General features: G+C 48.5%; 1 protein-coding gene across 1 annotated transcript; it reads right to left on the reverse strand.

Moving 5' to 3' along the window:
- Positions 1–3,992: 3,992 nt before the first annotated feature.
- LOC123069295 (probable inactive receptor kinase At4g23740) lies at positions 3,993–8,283 on the reverse strand. The gene is made up of 2 exons (XM_044492111.1): positions 6,607–8,283; positions 3,993–4,838 (listed from the first exon to the last, which is right to left on the reverse strand). The coding sequence occupies exons 1-2, from the start codon at positions 7,862–7,864 to the stop codon at positions 4,186–4,188; spliced, it is 1,911 nt and encodes a 636-aa protein (XP_044348046.1). The 5' UTR covers positions 7,865–8,283; the 3' UTR covers positions 3,993–4,185.
- Between the last annotated feature and the right edge of the window lie 18,718 nt (positions 8,284–27,001).

Here is a 27,001-nt window from a genome sequence, read left to right on the forward strand (position 1 = left end):
GATGTCAAAACATTGTTTCCTTGACGATATTCTTGAGGAAAGGTTGTATGTGATACAACCAGATGGTTTTGTCAATCCTGAAAGATGCTAACAAGTATGCAAAGCTCCAGCAATCCTTCTAAGGACTGGAGTAAGCATCTCGGAGTTGGAATATACGCTTTGATGAGATGATCAAAGATTTTGGGTTTATACAAAGTTTATGAGAAACTTGTATTTCCAAAGAAGTGAGTGGGAGCACTATAGCATTTCTGATGAGTATATGTTGTTGGCTTATTATTGATCGGAAATGATGTAGAATTTCTGGAAAGCATAAAGGGTTATTTGAAAAGTGTTTTTCAATGGAAACCCTGGATTAAGCTACTTGAACATTGAGCATCAAGATCTATAAGCATAGATCAAAAACCCTTAATAGTACTTTCAAATGAACACATACCGTGACAAGATTTTGAAGAAGTTCAAAATAGATCGGCAAAGGAGTTCTTGGCTGTGTTATAAGGTGTGAGTATTGGGTAAGACTCAAGACCTGACCACGGCAGAAGAGAGAGAAAGGATGAAGGTCGTCCCCTATGCTTTAGACGTAGGCTCTACAGTATGCTATGATGTGTACCGCACCTAAAGTGTGCCTTGCCATGAGTCAGTCAAGGGGTACAAGAGTGATCCAGGAATGGATCACAGGACAGCGGTCAAAGTTATCCTTAGTAACTATTGGACTAACAAATTTTCTCGATTATGGAGGTGGTAAAAGAGTTCGTCGTAAAGGGTTACGCTGATGCAAACTTTGACACTAATCCGGATTATTCTGAGTAGTAAACCGGATTCGTATAGTAGAACAATTATTTGGAATAGCTCCAAATAGAGCGTGGTAGCTGCATCTAGGAGATGACATAGAGATTTGTAAAGCACACACGGGTCTGAAAGATTCAGACCCGTTGACTAATAACCTCTCTCACAAGCGAGATATGATGAAACCCAATGGGTGTTGGACTCGTTACAATCACATAGTGACGTGAACTAGATTACTGACTCTAGTGCAAGTGGGAGACTGTTGGAAATATGCCCTAGAGGCAATAATAAAATGGTTATTATTGTATTTCCTTGTTCATGATAATTGTCTATTATTCATGCTATAATTGTATTAACTGGAAATCGTAATACATGTGTGAATACATAGACCACAACATGTCCCTAATGAGCCTCTATTTGACTAGCTCATTGATTAATAGATGGTTATGGTTTCCTGACCATGGACATTGGATGTCATTGATAACGGGATCACATAGGAGAATGATGTGATGGACAAGACCCAATCCTAAGCATAGCACAAGATCGTGTAGTTCGTTTGCTAAGAGCTTTTCTAATGTCAAGTATCATTTCCTTAGACCATAAGATTGTGCAACTCCCGGATACCGTAGGAATGCTTTGGGTGTACCAAATGTCACAACGTAACTGGGTGGTTATAAAGGTGCACTACAGATATCTCCGAAAGTGTTTGTTGGGTTGGCACGAATCGAGACTGGGATTTGTCACTCCGTATGAAGGAGAGGTATCTCTAGGCCCACTCGGTGATGCATCATCATAATGAGCTCAATGTGACTAAGTAGTTAGTCACGGGATCATGCATTACGGAACGAGTAAAGTGGCTTGCCGGTAACGAGATTGAATGAGGTATTGGGATACCGACGATCGAATCTCGGGCAAGTAACAGACCGATTGACAAAGGGAATTGTATATGGGATTGATTGAATCCCCGACATCGTGGTTCATCCGATGAGATCATAGTGGAACATATGGGAGCCAACATGGGTATCCAGATCCCGCTATTGGTTATTGGCCGGAGAACGTCTCGGTCATGTCCGCATGGTTCCCTAACCCGTAGGGTCTACACACTTAAGGTTCGGTGACGCTAGAGTTGTTATGGGAAATAGTATGTGGTTACCGAAGGTTGTTCGGAGTCCCGGATGAGATCCCGGACGTGACGAGGAACTCCGGAATGGTCCGGAGGTGAAGATCGATATAATGGACAAAGGGTATTGGAGTCCAGAATTGTTTTGGGAGTACCGGGTGACGACTAGCGTTGGGGGGCCTTATGGTCCAAGGGGAGGGGGCACACCAGCCCACTAAGGGGTTGTGCGCCCCTCCCAACCCCTCTCACGTAACCAGGAGAGGTGGGGGCGCCACCCCTAGGGCAGCCACCCCTCCCGGCTTGGGGGGCAAGTTTCCTAGGGGTGGGGGCGCCCAAACCCATCTAGGGTTTCCCCTGTGGCCGCCGCCCCTCCCCTAGGGAAACCCTAGGGCACCTCCTCCTCCCCCTTCCCCCTATATATAGTGAGGGAGAGAGAGGGCAGCTGCACCCTTCCCCTGACGCAGCCCCTCCCTCCTCCAACACCTCCTCCTCCTTCGTAGTGCTTGGCGAAGCCCTGCCGGAGAACCACGAGCTCCATCGCCACCACGTCGTCGTGCTGCTGGAGTTTTCCCTCAACTTCTCCTCTCCCCTTGCTGGATCAAGAAGGAGGAGACGTCCCCGGGCTGTACGTGTATTGAACGCGGAGGTGTCGTCCGTTCGGCGCTTAGATCGGAATCGACCGCGATCTGAATCGCGGCGAGTACGACTCCACCAACCGCGTTCTTGTAACGCTTCCGCATAGCGATCTTCAAGGGTATGAAGATGCACTCCCTCTCTCTCTTGTTGCTAGAATCTCCATAGATTGATCTTGGTGATGCATAGAAAATTTTGAATTTCTGCTACGTTCCCCAACACCCCCCTCCACAGTTACACACCTCGGTCATATCGTCGTAGTGCTTAGGCGAAGCCCTGCATCGGTAACTTCATCATCACCGTCACCACGCCATCGTGCTGACGAAACTCTTCCTCGACCTCAGCTGGATCTAGAGTTCGTGGGACGTTACCGATCTGAACGTGTGCAGATCGTGGAGGTGCCGTACCTTCGGTGCTAGGATCGGTCGGATAGTGAAGACGTACAACTACATCAACCGTGTTGTCATAACGATTCCGCTTTCGGTCTACGAGGGTATGTAGACAACACTCTCCCCTCTCGTTGATATGCATCACCTAGTGATAGATATTGCGTGATCGTAGGAAATTTTTTGAAATTACCGTGTTCCCCAACACGACACACATCCCTGCGAGGCCATTAGCAATCGTGCGTCCACCAACGAGGGTTACCAAATCGACCCGCAACAACAGCCAAGGTAACCACCAGGGAGGTCCTCCCGCGCCGCATGTCGTCGTCCTAAAGACGGGAAGGAGGGCCCAGTCGAGCACCGGGCCGCGCACGCGCCACCACTACCTCAGCCATGCCACCAGCACCGCCACCCTATGAACGACTGCGTTGGCCGCCTGTGGTCCTTGCTTGGCGCCGGATGGGCCGCCGGCTCCAGATCCGGCCAAATCTGACCAGGCCAACCCGTGCGAACTGCCAGAAGAGTCGACCCCCATCGAAGGCGCAGCCAGCCCCCATGCTGCCTGCCGCGCCGGCGACACAGACGCGCACAAAGTCGCGCATGCACGGCGTCCGCACCACGCTCAGGCCTGGGGACAAAGGCCCGCCCCCGCCCCTCGGCATGAGAGCACGGGAAAGACCCTGCCGCCGCCGGCGCTGACCGAGCTTCGCCCGGGCGCGCCCCCTGGCGGTAGCAAGGGAGGTGGAGGGAGGGAAGGGGGGCGGCGACAAGGGAGGTGGAGGGAGGGAAGGGGGGCGGCGACAAGGGAGGTGGAGGGAGGGAAAGGGGGACGAACGGTGCCGGGATTTTGGGTTTCCTCCTCGTCACCGCATGGGGGCGACGCACGAGGGGGGGGGGGGGGGCTGAGTTCCTGGAGCCACACAACTGAGTTTTTCCTTGTCGGCGAGTTGATGTGCCATCAGCGCATTCAAGTCTCAAGAGCCACTAGTAGAACAATTATTTTGCAGTCACTGTTCTATTGCTCAGATAAGGAGTAGCTTCCACCAAAGTGTGATCAGACATTGGTTCAATTGCTTGCAGAAAAGCAGTGAGCAGGTGCTGCATAATAAGCAAACAATTTCCGTAGTTCCACATGGCAAGGTGTTACAATTTCGTAACATGTAAATCATCATAAGACAAAAGAATCATGCAGCGCCGTCGAAACACAACTACCCGTGCTCCTACCCTTGCAAAGACGAAAAAATGATACTTCGGAGAACTCCATCAGGGGGCTGCAGATGAGCTTTCAGCCTTGTTCCGAGCTTCCCCCACCGGCGTCGAGGCCTCCGTCGAAGCCCGCGTCCCACTGTCGTTCCTGCCGACCTCTTCGATCATCTTCACCATGTCCAGCATCTTCGGCCGCCGCTCTGGGTTCCTTGAGACGCATGCCATGGCGATCTGTAGCATCTCCACCATCTCCTCCTCGATGTTAGGGTACCTCATCAGCTCGCCGTCAAACACCTCGGCAGTCCACTCCTCCCGGACAACGGACTGCACCCACCTGACAAGGTGGACGACCTCGTTGCCGCCGCCGGTTATCTGAACAGGTGACTTGCCAGTGAGGAGCTCGAGTACGAAGACACCGAAGCTGTAGACATCAGAGCACTGCGTTGATTTCCTTGTGTCGGTGATCTCAGGTGCACAGTATCCCAGAGAACGGGACCTTGCGGTTATCGGGTTCATCAATGGCGCCAAGCCAAGGTCAGAGATGCAGCCATATTGCTGGCTGTTGAGGAACACATTTGACGCCTTGATGTTGCCATGAACAAATTTCCCATTGTTCTCAGTGTGGATGTGGGCGATCCCTCTTGCTGCGCCCAGGGCTATCCTTACTCTAGTCTCCCAATCCAATGGTGTTCTGTCCAGACCCCGCTTCCCTGCAAAGAGAAAACAATTGGCAGAATTATGAGATGTATGTCATATTCAAGTTTGGATATCAATAAAATGCAAATGGCTGATATTGTAAAGTCATCTCATGTCAAATTGTCGGAATTACTACTGCCACGAGCTCACACGAGAATTAATGCTTGTGGCCGACGTCTAGTATTAATTTGTTCTCCATCACGATACTGATGCATCTAAGAGTGGTCCTCCTCTGGTCCCGATTCTGATAGGGAAATGGGGGATGGGTTATGACAGTGAACACCACCGCTAGCAATTTCAGATGTTTCACCAATGAACAAGACAAGATTAACTTTCCAGCTAGTGACAAAGCTCCAACACTATTTGTTGCATTAATCTTCCAAAACATTTCCACCATTTACAGTTTTCTTGTGCATGACCCCATCTTTAGTTTCATTTCTTGCAAATATTCTCAGCGTGCCACTGCTAACATGTAAAGTATGCATCACTCAAAATGTCAAATTTGTATTCCAGGACTCCGGTAATGGTAGAAGTGCTTCAACAACAAGTGATGTGATTACACTACATGATTGGTCGTAAGGGAAGAGATCATATTGCTACTATATTGCCCATACACCAAACATGCCATGTGAACTAGAATTAAACTGGTTGCTCACGGTTTGAATACACATGAAAATATTACGAGTCCAATGCAGATAAGCATGATATGGACACTTCAAGAATACCAAGCGGCTAGATAGAGGAAGAAAATAATTTTAATCTAAAAGTAATAATGCAAGATTGAGGACTATAAGCAAATTAAATATGCTAATCTTGAGTATAATAAGGTCAACCTTTTAGAGAAGGAAACCAGTCCTAAGTATTCAAGCAAGACAACAGATGTATTTGGAGCAATACAGTCAAAACTGAGGAAGTGCAAACATGTGAAATTTTTATTTCAAGACTATGGTGACGGTGATGAAATGCTTTTAACGACAAGATGCCGTGATTACCATGCATGACTGGGCGTAACGAAACAGATCCTAGTGCTACTATATTGGCCTTGACATGACTACTCCAGCATACACCAAACATGCCATGTGAACTACTCCCTCCGTTCCTAAATACTTGTCTTTCTAGAGATTTCAACAAGTGACTACATACGGCGTAAAATGAGTGAATCTATACTTTAAAATATGTCTACATACATCCGTATGTTGAGTCCATTTGAAATGCCTAGAAAGACAAGTATTTGGGAACGGAGGGAGTAGAATTAAACTGGTTGCTCATGGTTTGAATACACGTGCAAATATTAAAAGTCCATGCAGCTATGCATGATATGGACACTTCAAGAACACCAAGCAGCTAGATCTAAGAATATGAGAATTTTAATCTAAAAGGAATAACTGAGAAATACAGTCTAAACTGAGTAGGAGCAAACATGAGTTGTTTCCACAAAAGTCCTGCTCAGGTGAAACTTAAATAAAAAATAGGGCAGAACCATAACATATGACAGTAACCATTGGCAACAGCAAGAACAAGGACCTGCAGTACATCTGTTAGCGTTTCTATATAACTCTCGCTATCTTGCCCAGGGGACAATGGCAATCTTCTCGGTACCATTCCCATTTTATCGGATGCCCCCAACGAGGACGGACCACTCTCATTATCATCACCGTTACTATATATAGTTCTAACAAACAATGGCATTTATCATACAACTACAAACTGCAAATTCATTAGCAACACTCGTACTGAAGAAACTGTGAAAGTGACATGGAGAAGGGGGAGCAAGAAGCATACCGTGAAGCATGTTGGATACACTTCCCCTGCTGTAGTAGTCGTACACGAGCAGCTTCTCGTCCTTGGAGTAGTAGTACGCCCGGAGCTCCGCCACATTGTCGTGCCGGATCCGCCCAATGAGCTCCATCTGCTGCTCGAACTCGCGCCGCCCGGCACTGACCTCCTTGAGCCTCTTCACCACCACCGTCGTTGCGTCCTCCAGCAGCGCCCGGTACGCCGTGCCGAACGCTCCCTTCCCAAGAACCTCGGCGGAGGCGTGGAGAAGGTCCTCCAGATCAAACGCCAGTGACGGGCCCTCGAAGAACACCAGCCGGTTGCCGTCCCCGGCCCTGCCGGTCACCGCCTTGGACTCCGGCGACTCCCTCCCCTTCTTGTTCCCGCCCTTCCCGGACCCCGCCCGGCTCCCCTCCTCGCCGCCCCGCCTGTTGCAGAAGGCTATCAGCAGCACGGCGACGACGGCGAACAGCATGACGCACCCGCCGACGATAATGGCGAGAACAACCGCCTCGCTGAGCCGCCGCCGTTTCTTGGCAGGCGCACCGGCCGCCGGCGGGGCGAGTGACGGTGGCGGAACCGCTGGCGACACCGGCGCCGGCCGCGTCATGCTGTTACCGGCGAAGGAGGCGTCCGAGAACCTGAGCAGGGACCTGGGCACGGGGCCGTCGAGGTGGTTGTTGGAGAGGTTGAGGAACTGCAGCGCCGGGAGGCCGAGGTCCGGGACGCGGCCGGAGAGCGAGTTGTTGGAGAGGTTGAGCGCGACGAGCTGGGTGAGGTTGGACAGCGCCCCGGGCAGGGTCCCGTTGAAGGCGTTGAAGGAGAGGTCGAGCACCTGCAGCCTTCTCAGCCCCGCGAGGCCGGGCGGCAGGGCGCCGGAGAAGGCGTTGCGCTGGAGGTGGAGCCCCGCGAGGCCCGGGAGCGCGAGCAGGTCCTCGGGGAAGGCGCCGGAGAGGTCGTTGGCGCGGAGGCTGAGCACCCGGAGCGCGGTGAGGCGGGCGAGCGTGCGGCGCGGCACGGGGCCCGAGAGGGCGAGCCCCGGCAGGCGCAGCTCGACGACGCGGGCGCCGTCGGCGCTGCAGGTGACGCCCGTCCAGTTGGCGCAGACGGGGCGGGTGGCCGCCCAGTTGATGCGGCCGCCGCGGCCGACGCCCACCCCCGCGAGGAAGTCCAGCAGCGCCGCCCTGTCCGCGTCCGGCTCCGGCGCGCCCAGCGTGGCGCTCAGTAGCAACAGCGCCGCCAGGGTGAGCAGCCGGGGCGGCATGGCGCCGCGCTCTCTCTTTCTCTTCTGGTGCGGGTCGGGTGGTCTTCTTGGACGGAGCTGTGCTGCTGCTCTGCTGCTACTTAGTTGGATCTGGGTAACGGAGGCGCGGAGTGGAAGGGAAGGTGGCTGCTTTGCGCTTGGCCTGGGGAAGCGTGCGTGCTGCAGCCTGTAGGAGGCGAGAGGGGGGCGGGGGCTCGGGTCTGGGGAGTTGGCGCTACCGCTACGACGGCGCAGCGGGAACGAGTCGGTAGGGGGGTAGGGGGGGGGGCGTGGATTCGTGGAGCTTGTGCTGGATTTGTGGGAGCTGCATGTGCGGAGCGGCGGGGTGATGGGCGGGGCGTGGCGTGGCAAGGCGCGCTGGGCTTGCCGCGTCCGCCGCGCCCTGTGTGGTGTCGGTCAGATGGGCACCGCGCGGCGAGCGATTGGGCACGAGCACCAGAGGGTTTTTGTGCGCAGTCACGGCGGCCTCGGCCTCGCGGTGGAAAAACCTAGCCTAGCCGCCGGTTGAATCTTCGTCCGTGCTTCGATCTCGTCTGTGTTTCCTTCCAAAATACTAGTTACGATATTATTGCCGTTGGGATTTTGATAAGGTCAAATCAATTCCGTTGCTTGAGAAAGGGAAGGATTCTTCTTCTTCTTCCGGGTTGGCACGGTAGTTGCATCGCATCGCTTGGAAAGCAGGCACCGGACGATGCCAAGATCGATCTGCACTTGGGTGATTGTGATTCGATCACACTAACATAAATATTCTTGTTCAAACGAAGCAGCATTAGTTTACTCGGTTAACCATGTGGAAATGATACGCTTTACATGCCCAACTACTGCTGCCCTAACATGTCTTTTTACAAAGTCAAAAGCCACCAAAAGCGCTGCCTTGGCCATGGGCCATGGCGAACAAGTCGGGAAAACTCTCCTGTGCCCAAGTACCACTGACAACGTTCACAACCAGTAGACACATCCACATCAACAAAACGAACCAAAGGCAGCATGCATGAACCGTGTGTGTGGTTCATCTTTGGAATTCAGACGGCGCGAAACGAAAAGCGAGCCGATTCCCATGGATTCTGCACAAGGGAAAAAAGAAGGGAGGAAGCGGGCACGATGATTGCGCCCAGCAGAAGCTGCTCGCTTCGCTTCGCTTTCACCTTTTCTTTTTGTCAGATCACCCAGACAAGTTTGAACGTCTCTGGCCACCAGGAAGAAGAGACACTGTCATCAGAGTTCAATCATGTCAACGGGGGATTCGAACAAAAAGCTAGTGGTACTGCCGGATTAATTAGCATGACCTAATTGCTTTTCGGCTTCAAACAAAAGAGCAGCTCGCAAGTTGTGCATGTACTTACACGTACTACACGATGCACGTCTCGTCGGACTTTAGCATGTGATGATGATGGGTGCATCATTATCATTGTTGATTGATGATCGGGGGTTGTTAATTTACTTGTCACTACTATAGTTTGTCCGTAGGAGAAGCAATTAGGCCATCATTATGTATTTATGTACACCAACCGCCGTCTGTTGGCGTGCTAGTGGTGCCATGGACATGGAGGATTAGATTAGAGGCATCGGTGCATGCACGTGCTAACGTGCAACCTGAATCTGTACGCAGCAGCAATCGTAGGTGTTTCATGGACCAAAATGAAACATCACCATTTATGAGGAGCTCCTTTTTGCGGCGAGATTAATCAACACTTCAATAATTGCCTAGATAGTGCACATTGCTTTTTAATATTACAAACTTAAGTCATGTATAGCGGATATTGTCTTTGGAGGCCGAGCTCCATGGAGCTCGGTTTTGAAAAATTTGAATTTTGTTGAATTTCATATTTTCTACATTTCAAAAAATTCTGAAAAAAAACACACATATATATGAAGGCCTAACACACACGTGTGTAAATTTTCAGGGCAAAATAAGTTGAAATGAGGGCTGTGCAAAAAAGACAAATCTGAGGCTTTTTAACACATGACACTATTCATCGTCCCGGACCAGGAATTTGTCTTTTTTGTATAGGTCACATTTCAACGTTTTTCATTCTGAAATTTTACATACATAGGCATAACATACTTGTTTACTTGCACAATTTTTTTCAGATTTTTTTGAAACCGAAAAGTTTGAATTTTGATTTGTTTTCAAAAAAAGGCCTCCATGGCTCCCGGGAGCCAAACGTCCGTTCTCCATGTATAGTCGCTGATAAGAAGATCCTATCTTATGACATGCATGTCATTTAGCAAAGACAAAGAAAAATATAATTTGCACTTGATTATTTCTTAGTGTCAGAGATTTAAAATTGGACGCCTCATATCCGCCCCAAACGTCCGGCCAGTCTGCCCGGTCATTGCCCGACAGAAAAACGACACCCGGCAAACCCGACCCAAATGTACGGGCTAACCGACGAACCACCATACCTAGCCTTTATGTGCGGCCGATGTGGGCACGACCGGACGAATCCCTTGAAGACGTCCATGCCCTTGCTCGACCTACCCACTCTTCCTCTCCTCTTTTCTGTCTCGTCCGCACAGCCGCCATCGAAGCTCCGTCGTCGTCCCCAACTCAAAGCGCCGACACCGGAGGCCCCAACCCACAACGCATGATTTCGAGAAGTCCAGAGTTCAGGTCCGCGCCAACTTTCTTGAGATATATTGACAACTTCGAGATCAACATGTGCACATGCATCTTCTCAGTAATACTGTGCAGCATATGTGTGTACAATATGTGCACATGCAACTTCTCAATGATCTTGTGCAACTCCCATAGATGGTTTGAGAGGCCCGTAGCCCTCCCCTTATATGCTCAGTGAGGGCTAGGGTTTTACAAGAGGGAGATCCATTTTAGGTCGTCGCCATCTTGGCTTGGGGGCCAAGATGATCCATGGACGTCTATCCATTCCTCCGGGCTCCTTCCTGCTGGAGGTAAATAAATCTAATTGGCTAAACTAGACGGGTAGATCGGAGAGAAATACAAGGCTATAAAATCACACATAATAAATCTCATACAAGACTCAATTGCTTTCAATGAATAATATGATCATAAACCCACAATTCATCGGATCCCAACAAACACACCACAAAAGGATTACGTCGAATCGATCTCCGAAGAGAACATTGTATTTAAGATCAAAAAGAGAGAGAGCCATCTAGCTACTGCTATGGACCCATAGGTCCTGCAGGAACTACTCACACATCATCATGGAGGCAGCATGGTTGATGAAGATGGCCTCCGTGATGGATTCCCCTCTAACAGAGTACCGAAAAAGGCCTCCAAATGAGATTGCGGAAGAACAAAGGCTTGCGGAAATGAAAGAATTATTTTGGGACCTCCTCTTGGGGTTTCTGAATATTTGGGAATTTATAGGCCAGAAATTAGGGTAAACAGAGCAGTAGGGGGGCATAAGGGGGCAGGGCATGCCCCCTGCCTTCTCCCCGCCTCATCTATCGTCTGGACTCCCTCCGAAGCTTCTAGGGTCTCTTCTAGTCCATAAAAATCATCAAGAAGTTTCAACGTGTTTGGACTTCATTTGGTATGGATTTTCTGTAAAAACCAAAAAAAGCAGAAAACAACGACTCGCATTATGCACTATGCACTGGATTAATAGATTAGTTCCCAAAAATGATATAAAATGACATATAAAGCATACAAGATTGATAATATAACAACATGAAATAATCAAAAATTATAGATATATTAGAGACGTATCAACCGGCGTTGTCCACGGTTGCGTCTTCACAAGTGTAGGGGCGGATTTGCCCAGTCCGATATGTAGATGCTCTTATATGGCAACAATTAATGTTTGCATGCTCTTGAATTTGTGGATGATAAAAATTAAACTAAAAGATATATAATTAAGAGATGAGATCTCGTAGAATGGATAAAATGCAAGCTTTTTTCCCAGTAAGAGACAATCTCCTTATTTTTTTGTGAATAGAGACATTCTCCCCACTGAGTGAATGCGAAGTTTTCTTTCTCATATCTCTCTCTTCTAGCTCAATATTTATCCTATGTGACATTGCTAAGATAACATCATTATACACATTTTTACTAGTGTACAACACATATGATGAGTTGCGCTTGGTGATTGTTGAAGAGGTGTGATTACTTGTTAGGCTATTTGGTCATGTCAAAAAGATGTGATCTCCATAGAAATTACGCTTCTTGTCCAAAGTAGGTAGGGCTCCTTCCATTCACAGGAAGTTTTTAGGATTATTGGAGGATCTAGATCCTTAGAATTTTTTTGTATGTGTTTCATTCATAGGACCGGAAACCTTAGGAGAATTTTCTAACTATTGTTTCACACTCTATTTTGGGCGAAACTGAACATCCACTCAAATTTCTTTGTACAATTCATTTTGTTCTCCCATAACATCAAACACTGTTTTATCCAAATTCATGTGGTTTGCTAATCTTATAGGATTTAAGCGGGCACCTCACTTAAATCCTATATTTTTTTCTTTCATGTGATTCAAAAATCTTGTGGTTTAAAGAGGAGACTTGAGATGTATGACTTTGTTGAGGACATGGGGACCTTTAGTGCTTTTTTCTTTGACAATCAATACCCCTTCTTTATTCATTTGTCACAATGCTTACATCATTGGTAAGAAAAGGAATTTAAGCCTCTCAAGCATTATCTAACCAAGATTGTCGCGGTAATACCAGCAAGGTGGGGGGGGGGGGTTGAGGACACGGGGACCTTTAGTGTTTTTTTCTTTGACAATCAATACCCCTTCTTTATCCATTTGTCATAATGCTTACATCATAGGTAAGAAAAGGAATTAAAGCCTCTCAAGCATTATCTAACCAAGATTGTCGCGGTAATACCAGCAAGGCGGGGGGTGGGTGGGGGTGCTAGATTTTGCACCATCCCGCGCCGGTAGATTTCAGTCTCCCGCCATCTCCGCGCCCATTCCTCCCTGCACCATCGCTATTGTATGATGATGGAATTGCACGATGTATTGATCGGGTGCAACCACACGTATATATGATGCGCAACAGTGGACCACAACCTCGACTATACAAGGAACTAGGAGGTGGGCCCGATAGACAATATGCACATAACACATATACTCAACCCCCCCCCCCCCCCCCCCGCGCGCAGTCGAAGCGGCGCCAGTGCTGACACAAAGACTGGACCAGAACACCTCGAATGACGTCGTAGGCAAGCCCTTGGTCATGACATCTGCAAATTGTTGGGATGTAGGAACGTGTAGACCACGAATATGGCCAAGAGCCACCTGATCCCGAACAAAATGAATATCTAACTCAATGTGCTTGGTACGACGATGATGAACCGGGTTGGCGGAGAGGTAGACGGCCGAGGCGTTGTCGTAGTAGACCACCGTTGCCCTGTCGATAGGACACGAAAGCTCCTGGAGCAGCTGAGGAAGCCAGGAGCACTTGGCGACGACATTGGCCACAACGCGATACTCAGCCTCAGCGCTGGAACAGGAGACCATAGGCTGCTGCTTGGACGACCACGAGATAAGTGATGGTCCAAGGAAGACACAGTAGCCCAAAGTGGAGCGACGGGTGTCGGGGCAGCCGGCCCAGTCAGCATCAGAGTATGCGATGAGGGCGGTGTCGATGGAGGTGTGCAACGTGATGCCGAGATCCATAGTGCCACAAATATAGCGGAGAATCCGCTTGACAGCGGCCCAATGAACGTCCCGAGGTGCATGCATATGAAGGTACACCTGCTGAACTGCATACTGGAGCTCCGATCGAGTGGGGGTGAGGTACTAAAGAGCCCCAACGATGCACCGGTAAAAAGCAGCATCCAAAGAAGGAGAACCGTCCATGGCAGAGAGCTTGGCCTTCGTGTCAACAGGCGTGGCGGTGGGCTTGCAATTAAGCATGCCAGCACGGTCAAGAATCTCATGAGCGTACTTCCGATGGTGAAGGAAGAAGCCATCCAAACGGCGCACCACCTCAACACCGAGGAAGTAGTGCAATGGACCCACGCCCTTGATGGCAAACTCAGCGCAAAGACGGTCTGTGAGCTCACTGAGGAGGCCAGTTGTACATGCCTTCCATGATGATGTCGTCGACATAGAGAAGTAGATATGCAGTGTTGTAGCCCTGGTGATAGACAAACAATGACGAATCAGAGCGTGCAGAGCGGAACCCAAGCTGGTGAAGAAAACGCCACGATGTGCTGGTACCAGGCGTGAGGGGCCTACTTGAGCCCATACAAGGACCACGAAAGCAGACACAGATGGTCAGGATCTTTCGGATCAACGAACCCCGTTGGTTGCTGACAGAAGACCTGCTCCTCGAGATGACCGTGAAGGAAGGCGTTGGAGACGTCCATCGGGTGCACCGGCCAGGCGCAAGAGACCGTAAGCTGGAGAACCGTGCGGATCATCCCGGGCTTGACCACGGGAGTGTAAGTGTCGGTGAAGTCAACGCTAGCCACTGCCGAAAGCCACGAACAACCCAGCGCATTTTATAGGAGTCAAGAGTACCATCGGGGTGGAGCTTGTGTTTGAAGACCCACTTCCCGGTAATCACGTTAGTGTGCTGGGGACGGGGAACAAGTTGTCACGTCCGATTGCGCTGCAAGGCGTCAAACTCCTCTTGCATCGCAGCCATCCAAAGCGGGTCACGAAGAGCAGCTCGAACGGAGGATGACAAAGGCGATGGCGTAGAGGTGGGTGCCGTGTGGACATACTCATCCAAAGCATACCGCAAGCTTGGTCGAAAGACACCCGCACGAGCGTGGGTAACCGGACTAACCGCGGGTGGTGGAGGACCCGCGGCCACCGGTGAGGACGCACCAGAGGGCGTCGAGGCAGCGACCGAGGTCGACGGGTTGGCGGAGAAGGGTGCCGCAGGAGCCGAGTCCATGGGCGGGGACGACCCACTGGGCGACAGCGGTGATGAGGCGGCGGAGGCCGTCGGTGACACCGAGTTGGCGGGAGAATCCACAGGTGATGCTGAGCTGGAAGGCGACGTCGAGGGGTCCGTGGGGCTGGGAAGCCTAGCATCGGACCTGGAGGTAGCCACGGGTGGGTGACGCGCCTCAAAGTCGGGGGACGGGCCGAGGGAGACACACGAGTGCTCCGAGCAAGGGGTCGATGAGCCCACGCCGTCAGCAACCAGCGATGGAGGGACGGCCGGAGGTACCTCCTGAAACGGAAACACATGTTCATCAAAGTAAACGTGTCAGGAAGTGAACACGCGATGGGAGACAAGATCGTAGCACCGATAGCCCTTGGAGTTGGGAGGGTAGCCGATGAAGATGCATGCGACAGAGCACGATGCAAGTTTATGAGGATAAGGGTCGACAGTGCTAGGATAACATAAACACCCAAAAAAACGCAAACCATCATAAGAGGGTGGCGTATCGAAGAGGAGGTGATGAGGCACGTAGTTCCAACACGGGCGACATGACCGGAGAATAAGAAGGAGCGACGCGGTAGCGAGTGCATCCGGCCAGAAGTGAGGCGACATGTTGGCATGAAACAGGAGCATGCGAACGCAGTCATTGAGAGTGTGAAGGACGTGTTCGGCTCGACCGTTTTGTTGTGAAGTATACGGGCAAGTGAGATGGAAAATTGTGCCATGGTGCGACAGAAAAGTGCGGAAGGCAAGGTTGTCGAACTCTTTTCCATTGTTAGTCTGAAGAGCAAGAATGGGATGCCCAAACTGCATGCTGACATAGGAGTAAAAGGTCGTCAAGGTGAAAAGCGCATCCGACTTTCGCCGCAAAGGAAAATTCCATACATAATGGGAATAGTCATCAAGGATAACCAGATAATATAAGTAGCCCGAATGTAGGATCGAAGATATGTCTAGAGGGGGGGTGATTAGACTACTTGACCAAATAAAAACTTAACATTTTCCCAATTTTAGTTCTTGGCAAATTTTATCAACTTAGCACAAGTCAAGCAATCTTACCACAATTCATGCAAGCATGCAAAGAGTATATAAGCAGCGGAAAGTAAAGCATGCAACTTGCAAGAATGTAAATGGATGGATTGGAGTGTGCAAACACAATTGGAGACACGGATGTTTTTGGCGTGGTTCCGATAGGTGGTGCTATCGTACATCCACGTTGATGGAGCCTTCAACCCACCACGGGTAATGGCTGCGCAAGTCCATGGAGGGCTCCACCCACGAAGGGTCCATGAAGAAGCAACCTTGTCTATCCCACCATGGCCATCGCCCATGAAGGACTTGCCTCACGAGGGTAGATCTTCACGAAGTAGGCGATCTCCCTTCCCTTACAAACTCCTTGGTTCAACTCCACAATCTTGTCGAAGGCTCCCAAGTGACACCTAACCAATCTAGGAGACACCACTCTCCAAAAGGTAATAGATGGTGTGTTGATGATGAACTCCTTGCTCTTGTGCTTCAAATGATAGTCTCCCCAACACTCAACTCTCTCTCACAGGATTGGATATTGTGGAAAGATGATTTGAGTGGAAAGCAACTTAGGGAAGGCTAGAGATCAAGATTCATATGGCTGGATTGGAATATCTTGGTCTCAACACATGAGTAGGTGGCTCTCTCTCAGAAAATGAGTAGTGGAAGTGTAGGCATGTTCTAATGGCTTTTCTCACGAATGAGGAGAGGGTGGAGGGGTATATATATAGCCTTCACACGAAATCTAACCATTACACACAATATACCAAACTCGGTGGGACCGAATGAGAAAACTCGGTCGGACCGATTTAGTACATAATGTGACCGTTAGGCAATTTTGGTGGGACCGACATGTCATCTCGGTGGGACCGATATCATTAGGGTTAGGGCATAACGTAATCTCGGTTTGACCGATTACACAAACTCGGTGGGACCGATTTTGGTAATGAGCTAACCATAGAGTTGGTCAGGCAAACTCGGTGGGACCAATTCGCTCATCTCGGTGGGACCGAAGCGTTACGAAAAGGAAACAGAGAGTTTGCATTGCAGACTCGGTGAGACCGATCGCTCATCTCGGCTAGACCGAAACGTTACGAAAAGGAAACAGAGAGTTTGCAACCCCATCTTGGTGAGACCGAGATCCCTATCAGTGAGACCGAAGTGACTAGGGTTTCTAGAAGTGGCTATGTCAAATGAACTCGGTGGCGCCGGATGGATCAAATCGGTGGGGCCGAGTTTGACTTTTGGTTTGGGACATATGTGGATATGAGAAAGTGGTTGAGGGCTTTGGAGCATATCACTAAGCATTTTGAGCAACCAAGCCATTAAGAAACACCTCATCCCTTTTTAATAGTATTGGCTTTCCTATAGACTCAATGTGATCTTGGATCACTAAAAATAGAAAATGTAGAGTCTTGGACTTTAGAGCTTGAGCCAATCTTTTGTCCTTAGCATTTTGAGGGGTCCACAATCCTAATCCATGCCATGCCAATCATTGAACTTTCCTGAAATATTTATCTTGAAATGGCATTAGTTCAATGAGCTATATGTTGTTGATCATTACCAAAACCACACAGGGATAGTTGCACTTTCAATCTCCCCCTTTTTGGTAATTGATGACAATATATAGATCAAAGCTTCGACAAATGATAATAAGATTGAAATACATCATCACTTTGAGAAGTATGTGATAAGCAAGAGCTCCCCCTAAATTTGTGCATTTTAAAATTTGCTTTGGACTGCAAATGCACAATGTGTTAGGATCATGGGTCACTATTCCATGTCACATACATCTTGGTGGAGCGCTAAAAAATGATAACAATTGAAAATATGCACTCATCACCAAGCAAAGTGAATGATCATAAATGGATATAAGGGATAATATCATTCAATCACACATTAAGGTAGCATATGATCAAACACATGATCATCCAAGTATCTCACAAAAGACATAATGTATCAAGCAAACACACAATAAAGTATCAAGTAAATAAAGTGCAAAGAGAGACAAAAACAACACACTCTCTCTCAAAGACTATGCTCTGACCTCTTGGCACTCTTGTGAAAGCATCTGTAGTAGACTTGCCTTTCTTCTCCTCTACTTCCTCCTGGAGTTGCTCAATCACTGACTGAATCTAATTTACTTTGACATCAAGATCATAGAATTTCTGTTCAATGATCCTCTCTAGACTCTCCTAATTTTGAGTCAGGGTGGCCAAGCCCTTCTCAATCCTCAAGGTGGATTGGATCAGATATCCAAGTTGATCTTGTTTACTCTTTAAGAAGATCTGAGATGCCTCTTCAGCACTTGGCATCTTTGCAGCTTTCTCTGCCCTTGCCTTCTCTCTCTTATCATGTGCTTGCACTGAGGAAGGATCTTCCTCATCCATGACAACAGTGTTATCCTCAAAATCTGGCTTGAGAGGCAAATGCTCCTTGTCCAACAAATAAGTGCATGTGCCCATCTTGGAGTTGATGATCACCTGAATTTGTGGAGCATACCCACAAGACCTCTTCTGATCTGCAGCTGTCCTCTTGATTGTTTCCACAATCAAACACATTAATTTGAACTTCCGAGGAACATCAAATATGTGCAACAAGTTGATGGAATGTCCTCTTATCATTCTATGATCTCCAGACTTGGGCAAAAGAGTGTGCCTCAGGATGGTATTGATTGTATGCAAGCCTGACAATAAGTGCTTCACTGAACCCAGCTTGTGAGTTTCCAGCTCTGCATATCAGGAATTTCCTTGTACATACTTGCCATTGAGTTATGGTCTTTTTTCTTCTTAGCATACACATACAAGTCATCCTCATGAGCTTCTAGGGCATTTATCAATCTGGCCCATTCATCAACAGTGGATTGGTACCTAGTACCTTCTAACATCCATACAATTCTGCCATCGGGATAGAAGTGAGCAGTGGAGTAAAATTGCATGATCAGCTCATCATTCCACTCAATGAGCTTCTGGCCAACAAACTTGTCCACTTCACAAGCCTTGAAGCTATCATAGACACCTGGGAAGTGATCTTCTCTAATGCATGTCTAGTCAACCCATCTCATGTCACATACTATTGGCTTCTTGTCAAGCAGAATAGTCTCATAGAAATCTTGCTTTTCCTTAGTGTGGAACCTGTAATCCACATCAGTTCTCCTTCATACAGCATATGGGTCATTTTTCCTCCAAAGTCTCAGATCTGCATCCTTCATGATGCTCATGTCCTCTGCCACAAGATGTGTATCATTGTGGTCTGGAATCTTTGGTCTGAGCTTCCTTAGCACTTGGGCTTCAGCTTCTTCTTCTTCAACTTCAGGCACTGGGGCCTTGTTCTTCTCCTCGGCAGGAATGTTTCTTGTACTCCTCTTGGGTGCAGCCTTGGTGGCTGGAGCAGCAGCTTTGGGAGCAGATTTGGGCTTAGCAGCAGCCCCTGACTTAATTGCACCTCCCATTAGCTTTTGTGCTTTAGGTGCTGGAGCAGCATCCTTTTCCTCTTCATCATCAGATCTCACCATAGTAGACTTTCCAAGAACTTTAGTTGTTGTGGTTCTTGCCCTCTTCTTCTTGCCATCTCCAGCTACTTCACCTTCATCTGATTCAATTGTGAATTTCATGGTTTCTCCTGTGGCAACTTTTCTTGGCTTGGAGGTTGGGATCCTCCTAGCAGGTGCCTTCTTGTTCATGCCTGGCTTAGTGGATGCAGCAGTGCCAAACTCTATCTTCACCACTCTCTTCTTTGAAGTGACCTCATCCTTAGCTGCAACATAATCTTCATCTTCTGAATCTGAAGTTCTCTTATTCCTTGCTCTAGTAGCTGCCTTGGGCAAGTTACTAGGTGTGCTCCTACTACCCTCATCATAGCTGCCGGAGGGACTAGTGCCCTCACTCAACTGCTCTTGTTGTTCATATCTGTTCTAGCTGTCACTCTGGTCAGACATCTTGCAGACAAACTGTTAGCAGACCCTGTGAATAGGTTGTAGATGAGGTAGAGTAGGTGAGCATCACAAAGTACAGAGGTTTTGCAAAACAAATTGAGTCAAAAACTTAGTTTTAATTCTCTATAGAAATGATCTCGGAGCTACTGAATTGACAAACTCGGTGATACCGAAGCAACACCTGGAACCTAAACTAGTGAACTCGGTTAGACTGAGTCACAGTTCGGTGGCACCGAGATTGCTAGGGTTTCACAGAATCTTGAACTTGGTCACACCGATTTGCAATTTTCGGTCAGACCGAAAAACGCATGTGCAATGGCCTAAGACGAATCGGTGAGACCGATTTCTACATTTCGGTCGGTCCGAGATGAGTTCTGGGAGAGCTAACCCTAAAATTTTCGAATCAAACTAGGCCTAAGGAAGATTTAGCTGGATAGATCAATCTGATTCGTGGCAAGAATGTGACTCCCGGGTAATCAAGCTACAGTAACCCTCTGCTAATGATGCCACATCACTTCGATTATTTTCGCTAATCTCGTGTTAGTTCGGAACCGATTTAAACTCATATTCAAAATCAAGCAAACAATAAACGTTTTCAAAAGTCAAAACTAAAATGTTCTAAATGTGACAAATAATTCATAAGTAATGTTGGTGGAGAAACCACATTTTTATAAAAGTTCTAAATGCATTTAATTAATTAAACAGTAGGTAAGACAAATACATAAATGCTTTGGTATGTTATAAAATACTAAACTATATTATTTGGGGGTTAAACCTTTTTGTGGTAGAGGTATAATTAGTGTTACTTTTTAAGGTACAACTTTTATGTTTTATAAAACTAGAATAAAATAAAACAGTAACAGAAAAGAAATAAAATAGAAAAACAAACTAACAAAAAAAAGAAAGGGAAAAAGAAACCCCCCAAACCCCCGGGCCAACCGACCCAGCTAGCCAACCGGCCGGCCCAGTCGGCCAGCCCACCCCGGCCGGCCCACCTCTCCCCACCATAACCCCCCTCACCCCCCCGCGGCAAAACCCTAGCCGCCCCACACATCCCACCCCGTACGCCCCACTCGCCCCCCAACCCCCCACCGTTCTCCCCCTCCTCCCCGATCCAGAACGGATCCAAGGGGAGTGCAACCCTGACGGCCGCCCTCGCCGGCCCACCTCCCCGCATCCTCTGCGCCCCCGTCCCCTCTTCTTGCAGCGGCCCCCTCGCCGCCCCTGCCTGCGGTCGCCCCCCTCCCCCCCCCGCGCCCTGCGCCCGGCCCTCCGTCGTCCCGCTGCTGCCCGAACACCGCCCGTCGCCGGTGCCGCATCGCCGGCCCTCCCCGACTCCTCCACGAGCTCCGCCGCCTCGACCTCCTCCTCGCCGGTCCTCCCCTGACCGCCCCCGAGCCCACTGCCCCGTTCCCCTACACCCACCCCCGTGAGGCGCCTCCCCTTCCTTCCCCTTCCCTCGCGGTCACGGCCACGCCCTCCGACCCACGCCTGTCGCCCGGTTCCCTCCCCGGGCGCACCGCGCCCGCGCCTCGCCGGTGCCCGCACGTACCCACGCGGCCACAGCCGCGGCCCCGCACGCCCCGGGCCGCGCCTTCGCACGCACGGCCACGCACTGCCGCGTCCTCCTTCACGCACGGGCCTCGTCCCGCCTCCCGAGCCCGTGCGCCGTCCCCTGCACGCCGTCGCCGGCCCTCCACCGAATCGCCTCCAACCCCGGCCTCCTCTCCCTCCGGCGACGCCGGCCCCTGAACCCTCCCCTCCTCTCTGTCCCTGGCTGCCGGTGCCCGCGCCCAGCTCTCCCTCGCCGCCTGGGTGGGCTACGCCCGCACATCCGCCCGTCGACCCCCATCCCAGGTGGACTCGGGCGCGTGCCCGCACCCCGTACCCAGCGCCCGCTAGGCCCCCGGGCCACTGACTAGGGGGCCCCGCCCCAGAACGTTAAAAAAAGAAGAAGAAGGGGATTAAAATAATAATAATAATAATAATAATAATAAATAATAAAATAAATAAAAACAATAAATATAATTAATAAAATTAAACATGATTTAATAAATTATTAATTAATTAATTAATTAATTAAGTAACTAATTAAGTTAATTAATCCGGTTTAATTAAATTAATTAACTAGTTAAGTTTAATTAAACTATAATTAGATTAACCTAAACCCTAATTAACCTAAATAGAGAATGACAGGTGGGTCCCACTGGACCCACATGTCAGGTTGACCAAGTCAACCCTGCTGACTGCTGACGTCAGCATGACATCATGCTGACGTCATAAATCCATTTTCCGAATTAATTAAATAATTAAATAAATTCCAGAAATTGTTAAAATCTTTTAAAAATCATATCTTTTAATCCGTAACTCGGATTAAAATATTTTCAACATGAAAGTTGCTCAGAACGACGGGACGAATCCGGATACGCAGTCCGTTCGTCCGCCACCCACCCCTAACCTATCGAACTCGCAACTTTCCCCCTCCGACTCCTCTGCCCGAAAACACAAACACCGGGAATACTTTCCCGGGGGTTTCCCCCCTTCACCGGTATCACCTACTACCGCGTTAGGGCACACCGAACACCGCGTATTGCCTTGATATATTTTGTGGTGCTTTGTTTGCTCTGTATTCATTATTTCTTCCCCCTCTTCTCTCCGGTAGACTACGAGACCGACGCTGCTGCTGACCAGTTCGACTACGGAGTTGACGACCCCTCTCTCTTGCCAGAGCAACCAGGCAAGCCCCCCCTTGATCACCAGATATCGCCTATTCTCCTCTATACTGCTTGCATTAGAGTAGTGTAGCATGTTACTGCTTTCGTTAATCCTATTCTGATGCATAGCCTGACATTGTCGCTACATCTGTTGATACCTTACCTGCAATCCTAAATGCTTAGTATAGGATGCTAGTTTATCATCATTGGCCCTACATTCTTGTCAGTCTGCCTTGCTATACTATCGGGCCGTGATCACTTGGGAGGTGATCACGGGTATATACTATACATACATACTATACAGATGGTGACTAAAGTCGGGTCAGCTCATTGAGTACCCGCAAGTGATTCTGACGAGGGGGCTGAAAGGACAGGTGGCTCCATCCCGGTAGAGGTGGGCCTGGGTTCCCGACGGCCCCCGACTGTTACTTTGTGGCGGAGCGACAGGGCAGGTTGAGACCACCTAGGAGACAGGTGGGCCTGGCCCTGTTCGGCGTTCGCGGATACTTAACACGCTTAACGAGATCTTGGTATTTGATCTGAGTCGGCTACGAGCCTATACGCACTAACCATCTACGTGGGAGTAGTTATGGGTATCCCGACGTCGTGGTATCAGCCGAAGCACTTCAGACGTCAGCGACGGAGCGGCGCGCGCCGAATTGGACTGGAACGCCACTAGGCTAGGTCTGCTTTCGGCCGCCCTCGCAACGTGCAGGTGTGCTCAGGGCGATGGGCCCAGACCCCTGCGCGCTTAGGTTTAGACCGGCGTGCTGGCCTCTCTGTTTTGCCTAGGTGGGGCTGCGACGTGTTGATCTTCCGAGGCCGGGCATGACCCAGGAAAGTGTGTCCGGCCAAATGGGATCGAGCGTGTTGGGCTATGTGGTGCACCCCTGCAGGGAAGTTAATCTATTCGAATAGCCGTGATCTTCGGTAACAGGACGACTTGGAGTTGTACCTTGACCTTATGACAACTAGAACCGGATACTTAATAAAACACACCCTTCCAAGTTCCACAGACAACCCGGTGATCGCTTTTCCGCAGGGCGACGAGGAGAGGATCGCCGGGTAGGATTATGCTATGCGATGCTACTGGAGATGCCTGGAGATGCTACTTGGAGATGCTACTTGGAGATGCTACTTGGAGGACTTCAATCTACTCTCTTCTACATGCTGCAAGACGGAGGCTGCCAGAAGCGTAGTCTTCGACAGGATTAGCTATCCCCCTCTTATTCTGGCATTCTGCAGTTCAGTCCACTGATATGGCCTCCTTACACATATACCCATGCATATGTAGTGTAGTTCCTTGCTTGCGAGTACTTTGGATGAGTACTCACGGTTGCTTTCTCCCCCCTTTTTCCCCTTTCCTTTCTTTCTGGTTGTCGCAACCAGATGCTGGAGTCCAGGAGCCAGACGCCACCGTCGACGACGACCCTACTACACCGGAGGTGCCTACTACTACGTGCAGCCCGCTGACGACGACCAGGAGTAGTTAGGAGGATCCCAGGCAGGAGGCCTGCGCCTCTTTCGATCTGTATCCCAGTTTGTGCTAGCCATCTTATGGCAACTTGTTTAACTTATGTCTGTACTCAGATATTGTTGCTTCCGCTGACTCGTCTATGATCGAGCACTTGTATTCGAGCCCTCGAGGCCCCTGGCTTGTATTATGATGCTTGTATGACTTATTTTATTTGTAGAGTTGTGTTGTGATATCTTCCCGTGAGTCACTGATCTTGATCGTACACATTTGCGTGCATGATTAGTGTACGATTAAATCGGGGGCGTCACAAGTTGGTATCAGAGCCGACTGCCTGTAGGAATCCCCCTTCCAACTCCTTGGCCGAAGTCGAGTCTAGACTTTACAAAACTTTTACTAACATGGCTGTGCGGCCCATGGGCCCACGTCGCCATCGGGTGGTATTAGGATCTTTTACTCCTCGATCTTTACTCTGGGATTCTGAACTCTCTTCTATTCGGGTTAAACGATTTTGCTAATAACAAAACTAACTTTAGGTTCTCGCGAGTACTTTCTCCCGGAGAGCCCCTCACTTCAGATGATCGTCTGCTAATCAGAAGAATTCGGAGATACTCTTTGATATTCTCTCGAGACTTTGTGACCATCACTTTTGCTATTCCTGGCCACCGATAAATCCGTATGGATAACTACTTACACTTGCCATTCATACGATCATCCCCCAGTGATCTTGTTATTACAAGATACCCCGAAGTTTTCTCTATTGATCCGAGAATACTTTGTGCCTACTGCCTAGCAGTTCCTTGCTGCATGAATACCCCTACGGATAATTACTCGCGCTTGCCGAGTATCCGCTCATCCCCAGTTGTTCTTGTGTTTCACAAAAGTCTTCAAAATAATATTCGATCTTCCGAAAACCCTCTGGAGCCTTTGGCTCTTGAAATTCTTGCTTGCTTGCATTATGGTTAATCCCATAAGTCTCGTAGTCTTAATGACATTCATTGTCATTATCATTTTGAGTCTGTTGACTCAATATGTTTGCGAATACACGCAATCATCATTGATCCTTATAAATTACCTTTCCAGCTGAGCTTCCATTCTTTTAACTGGAGTTGGTTCTCGACCAATCCAATTGTTGTTGGTTGTACCCTAAGGCTATTCAACTTATCCATCCCTAATCAGAGCATTGCTTTTGATCCCTTGATTTGGAAATCATAATTCCTTTGCATTTGACAATTGATTTAGTCAGTTGTTTCTATAATCTGATCTCCTTGCATTCTTCTTCCTCTAGTTGAGTACCGATACTCGTATCAGATCCCTTGTGGACCATCAAGTCCTTTGTTGGATTTATCTGACAACGCCCTTCATATTCAATAACCTTGTGAGCCTTTCCTCGGATATATAATGCCTTTGGTAAATTGTATCATCTGCTTTTGAACAATGCTCTACTTTCAAGCTTGTATTATTTACTCCTAAGTTGTGGTATATGTTCCTAAGATGCCCTGATGGGTTGAACCTATGCCTTCCTTAATATGTGTGAACTCGGAAGTTTTCACGAGTCATACTCATCTGGTATTGCACCAGGTAAAAAAACACTTTCAATAACTAATGTCATTTTCGAAATACGAGAGGCGAATGAAAGGTTATGCATTGAAGAAGTGGGAGTCGACCTTGAACTTTGTGTTCATGCCCATGGACATGATGTAGATCATATCATTAAAGCTTCTCTTAAATTAATTATTCCCTTGGTATAAGTTCTTATATCTGGGATTTGGCCTTTTGCAATCGTGGTTCCGACCATGTTCTCCTTTAAATACCATTTCCGATGCAAGTGTAAGCACTTGTCTTCCGTGGATCAATACCCCGGTACAACCTCTACCTTGATCTGTCGTCGAGTATTACCCCATGGTATCTCGAGATTATCTTGGAACTGCATAACTTCCTATGAGTTCTTCATCAAGTACTACATACTCACTGATTACAATTTTTCATGGGCTCTGAGTTATTAAACACTCAAAGACACCGATAACTAAACCGAGTCCGCATTATGGTTCAACAACTCTTACTAATATTCTTTACTTACGAGTTTGTACCCGATCATGTCATTCCTAGCCTGATCGGCCATATCATTACCATGCTAAATTTTAACTGTGCTACCTGGTCCTTATTCTCGGAGCACCAATTTTCGACGATGAACTAACCTTACGTCGATTTTTCCTCGTCATACCCTTTCACCTTAAACAACAAGCTTGAGTTCGAGTTTGTGTCGTAACTGTGGTTCCAATAACCTCTTGCTTCATCATTCCTTTGACTTGATGGCGTCGCTGATTGACTACATCTGCATGAAACCTCTCGACAAATGTGTCGTGATCATCATCAACCTTATGAGCTCTTCCAAGAATTCAATTGAATTCATGATGGGTAATACCATCCTTGCCCCTCGATGATTCCTTTTCTCATCGACCACTTTATTGCCTTCCGTTCAACACAACTTGTTCGTGTTTTGTGTAAACCTTGAGATCCCTGCTACCCAGCAGTTGATCTTCCTTACCTCCGGAGTATTACCATCTCTTTTTGTCAAGAATGTGGTGAGAATTTCACCACCTCTTAAGAATTCTTGATATCATAATACTTCTTGCCATCTTCGTTCATTCCTTGGTCCTCGTATTGTTTTCAACCGGAATACTGACAATTGAGCTATGACGTGTGAATTCAAAACTTCTAGCAACCCTATCGCTTTGAAGTGAATGGGTGATAGATCATTCTAAGTCTTTCGATAATTGAATCACCACTCTAACATTGGCCGTGCAACCCAACCCATATTTCGGGTGCACCGGTCAACCAATGTTTAATTATGTATGTTTTCCTCGAACATACAACATTATAACTTTTGAATTCACAAGTGTCATCTTCTTGTTCACATTATTGTGGAAATCCATCCGTTTGGAATTCTCGATGGATTGGCGCTGAGCCCATTAGCCACCTCCTTGTCCTCTCCTTGGGTTAATGATGAACTCTTGTTAACGAAAGTCACTTCATAGTTCATTCCCGAGAATCTTACAGTGTCATTCCGTCAATTTGTGTTGCACCTTTCTTCTCAGGCATCCTGAGCCTGAGGTATCCTGACACCAATCGGATCTGAATCTCTGTCAGATATGAT

Source organism: Triticum aestivum, chromosome 3B (assembly GCF_018294505.1).
Source record: "Triticum aestivum cultivar Chinese Spring chromosome 3B, IWGSC CS RefSeq v2.1, whole genome shotgun sequence".
Classification (NCBI taxonomy): domain Eukaryota; kingdom Viridiplantae; phylum Streptophyta; class Magnoliopsida; order Poales; family Poaceae; genus Triticum; species Triticum aestivum.